Below are 3,459 nucleotides of genomic sequence, written 5' to 3' on the forward strand. Positions count from 1 at the left end.
CTACGCGAATAGCGCGTTCTGCAGGAATGCTGTTAGCAACTGACACTGGCGACACTAGCCTTGAATTGTACGTGTATGGGGATGTTAATTAAGTGAAAACGCAGTGCCTCCCTTACCTCTTCTATAGCTGGACGGCATCCAGATAGGTTTCGATGGGCAGCACTGAAGTGAGGACAAAGCGGCAAGGAGGGACAGACGTGATTTACTATTCCACGAAATTATTTTAAACGTCCTCCTTTATTAATTGTCGCTGCTTTTAGGCTGGCGCTCTTACAACCAGTGATGAGCACATCAGATAAAAGCATATTCCTCCTTCATCCAATAGAGTTTCCAACCAAGAGGAAATTTTAGATCCAATGGAATTGCCAAGAGAAATCAGTGACGTCGAGGGCAGATATCTTTTCAGTAGTACCGAAATTTCGTGATTAGAGTGACAAGTTCATAGGTTTTTCCTACACCACCGACTCCGCTGTAGAGGCCAACACGGGAGATTGACCGAGGGGGCGCCGAGGATGACGATCAAAAGGAGATGGGCCTATGCAATGTTTTAATCGCTTACTTAATTCTTCCTTTTTGCTGATACTTAGGGCTCCGCCTTTATACTTCCGTTAGGCGGCATGACCTCCGGACCGTGCCATTAACTCCTCCCCTCGGTCCTTCCGTACGTCGGCAATACATATTCTGCCCTAGTGTTATGTCTTCCTTCATCTTTAAGGAAGTCTCGGAGCTCTCCACTCATGCAATCTCAGACGTAATCACTTTGCTTGGACGAATCTGTATCGAATAGATGCGAATTCTCACTACTTACTTGTTATAACTCATCAGTTTTCCAATCTGCCTGCGGCAGTAGGACAGATAATAAGTCTGGGCCATTAATACGGGTTTGGAAGCTTATCAGTTCACTAAATAATTAATTTTCAATTCACCCTTCAAAATGCATGCCACGATGTAAAAATATTAGGACACAAACATTGATAAAAGCTGACGAAGTCCAATCGGAACACACCCATTCCTTATTTCGTAGGGCAATTTGCGCCTCCCCTCATTTACAATTCCCGCTCGGGGCACCCAATGTAGGCGTCTCAACTAAGAACACATTCAAAGGTAAAATGCATGATGCATTATCAACGGTGATTATTTCCTATAAGAGAGATAATAAGGGCAGAAGTGAAAAAACGGAAACACAGATAAGAAAGAGAGTGGGGCAAACCATAGAAATCTAACAGTCCTAACAAAACAAACGGAAATATATCTAGGGCCTTTGAAATGAGATCAGTCTCTTTAAAAAGAAAACATTAAATTGTCAAGTTGCATATTATTAGCATTTAAAGAGTGTTTATTTTATGTGAGGTGGTGATGCATGCGAGGGAAATCCACTAGGTGAGAAGAAACGTCTAAAAAGAAAAATAGGATTGGCAAATTATCACCTTATTTACTCTAAAGGGAAGATCGTAGACATACTAGTCAAACGACTTACAACTAATTGCGGTGCATAAGTTAAAAACATCTTAGTCGGTGAGAATGACAGTGTAGTCCCGTGACATTGCGCGCTTGAGTCCATTGAGACCCTCGCAGTTGTAGATGCCATCATCGCCTGGCATGAAGTTACTGATAGTCAGTGTGGAGACGGTCTTCTCGTTGGGAGTTCCGCAATTCTCCGCGAAGTTGCGCACAGTCATGCGACGACCATCGTCAGGCAGGCAACCCCAATTGAAGCGCCAAATGACACGCGGGTTGGGACGACCAGCGACCTCGCAGGTCAAGGTTACCGTATCACCACGACGGTAAGCATACTGGCTTCTGGGTGCATCAAGAACTTGTGGTTCTCCTGCGAATGTTCCCCAGGCGAGTTAATAACAGTCTTTGAGAAAAACCCAATTTTATTTTCTTTGTAAGCAGTAAAACTTACTACACTGCTCCTCATCCTCGTTGCGGTCACAATCGGGATCGGAGTCACACATGAAGGCACGAGGAATTTGGAGACCGGAGAAGGGACAAGTGTACTGCTGCTTCACGCAGAAATTAATTGCTGGGTCTGCAACACAAAGAGCAGTTAAGTCAATTAACCAGACACAAGGTATGCTTGAGCGATTTAGCATAATTGGCAGGCCTACCCTGACAATTGGCTTCATCAAAGCCGTTACCGCAGTCATCCTCACCATCGCACTGCCAGTGAACCATGTAGGACCCCTTGCGGGGCGGCTGACCACGATACGTCTCACATTTCATCACGATTGGATCACAAACAGCTGTAATTAAAAACGCATCATTTTAATTGAGAAATACCAGATGTGATTAAGGTGGGCTGCCTTCCTGAATGGTAGAAGATGGCCAAAGGATTCGCAAGACTTACAACAAAGAGCCTGATCCTCATCACTACCGTCAACACAGTCACGATTTCCATCACAGAAGCGTCCGGCCTCGAGGCATACGCCATTGCGACAACGGCGATAACCGGGTGGACAGACGTCTTCAACTTGAATGGTTGCTCTCACTGGTTCTACACCGGGCATCTTATTCAACGGGACGAAAATGTGTATTGTGAATGTGACGACTATGATTGAGTTTTAATAAGTAGGGGAACTAATAATTCCAGTGGCATTGATATCCGTGCAATCAGACCAGTATGTATAAACTACGAATTCAGTCTAACAAATAGCGGTGTTCATTTGTAAAGTAGCTCTCTCCATATACCTCCCATTAATCTTGAATTAGAATGGCTCCAAACCCATGTTCGCCCTGTTTTGATGGACTTACATCAGAGAAGCACTCAATGATAGTTCCGTTGAAGGACGGATCGATTCGTATAACGGAGCCACTGACAGCACCATCAGGGGCATCGGTGATACGGAGTGGCAGACGAGTATCGAAAGCTCGCAACTTTGGACGGGGTCCACGGGTTCGACGGTCCATTTGCATGGAGTAGCAAAGGAGACTCACATCCTGCCCAGGTCGCACCTTGATGACAGCTGGTGTGATGTGTAGAGTGTGCGGCATCGGCCGGCCTAGAGAAGAATAATCTCTTTAAGGTGTTGGAATCAGGTGTAGGTACTAGAAGAACCATTGACTAAAACTGGGTGGATAGTTTCCGGCGATAAATACCGAATTACTGAGTCATTACTCACAAAATGGAATAAGTAAGTCAATCAAAGGGACAGTATACTCAAACTCAAGCGTATTTTTGGCTTATGTGCCAAGTGCATCCGGTCGAACTAGTTGGAGAGGAATAGTACAGGGGTCTGGGGTAAAAATCTCGAAACTAGGCCTTCAGCCATCAAGATAAACATATTCGCGGATTTAAAGCGCTACTTAAAGTTAAAAAGTAAAAGCTGAAATTTTAGTTGTTTTAAGTGAGAAAAAATGATACAAACTTAAAGGATTTCCCTTTTGACGAGGAAGAGTACAATAATAATCGGTGCAAGTTTTTTATGAAATAATCAGATGAGCTTGAGCTTAAAA

General features: G+C 44.2%; 1 protein-coding gene across 1 annotated transcript in view; it reads right to left on the bottom strand. All coding sequences in view use genetic code 11, as the record gives it.

The window, feature by feature from the left end:
- Nucleotides 1–1,508: 1,508 nt before the first annotated feature.
- Nucleotides 1,509–3,459, bottom strand: part of EGR_03592 (Basement membrane-specific heparan sulfate proteoglycan core protein) — a gene marked incomplete at both ends in the record, with an annotated part of 7,962 nt that continues 6,011 nt past the window's right edge. Inside the window, 5 exons of the mRNA XM_024492841.1 lie at nt 1,509–1,828; nt 1,910–2,035; nt 2,115–2,249; nt 2,354–2,513; nt 2,758–3,005. Of these exons, the coding sequence (XP_024352724.1) occupies nt 1,509–1,828; nt 1,910–2,035; nt 2,115–2,249; nt 2,354–2,513; nt 2,758–3,005 (989 nt within the window). The remainder of the gene's footprint in view (nt 1,829–1,909; nt 2,036–2,114; nt 2,250–2,353; nt 2,514–2,757; nt 3,006–3,459) is intronic.

This window comes from Echinococcus granulosus, assembly GCF_000524195.1.
Source record: "Echinococcus granulosus chromosome Unknown EG_S00019, whole genome shotgun sequence".
NCBI lineage: Eukaryota > Metazoa > Platyhelminthes > Cestoda > Cyclophyllidea > Taeniidae > Echinococcus > Echinococcus granulosus.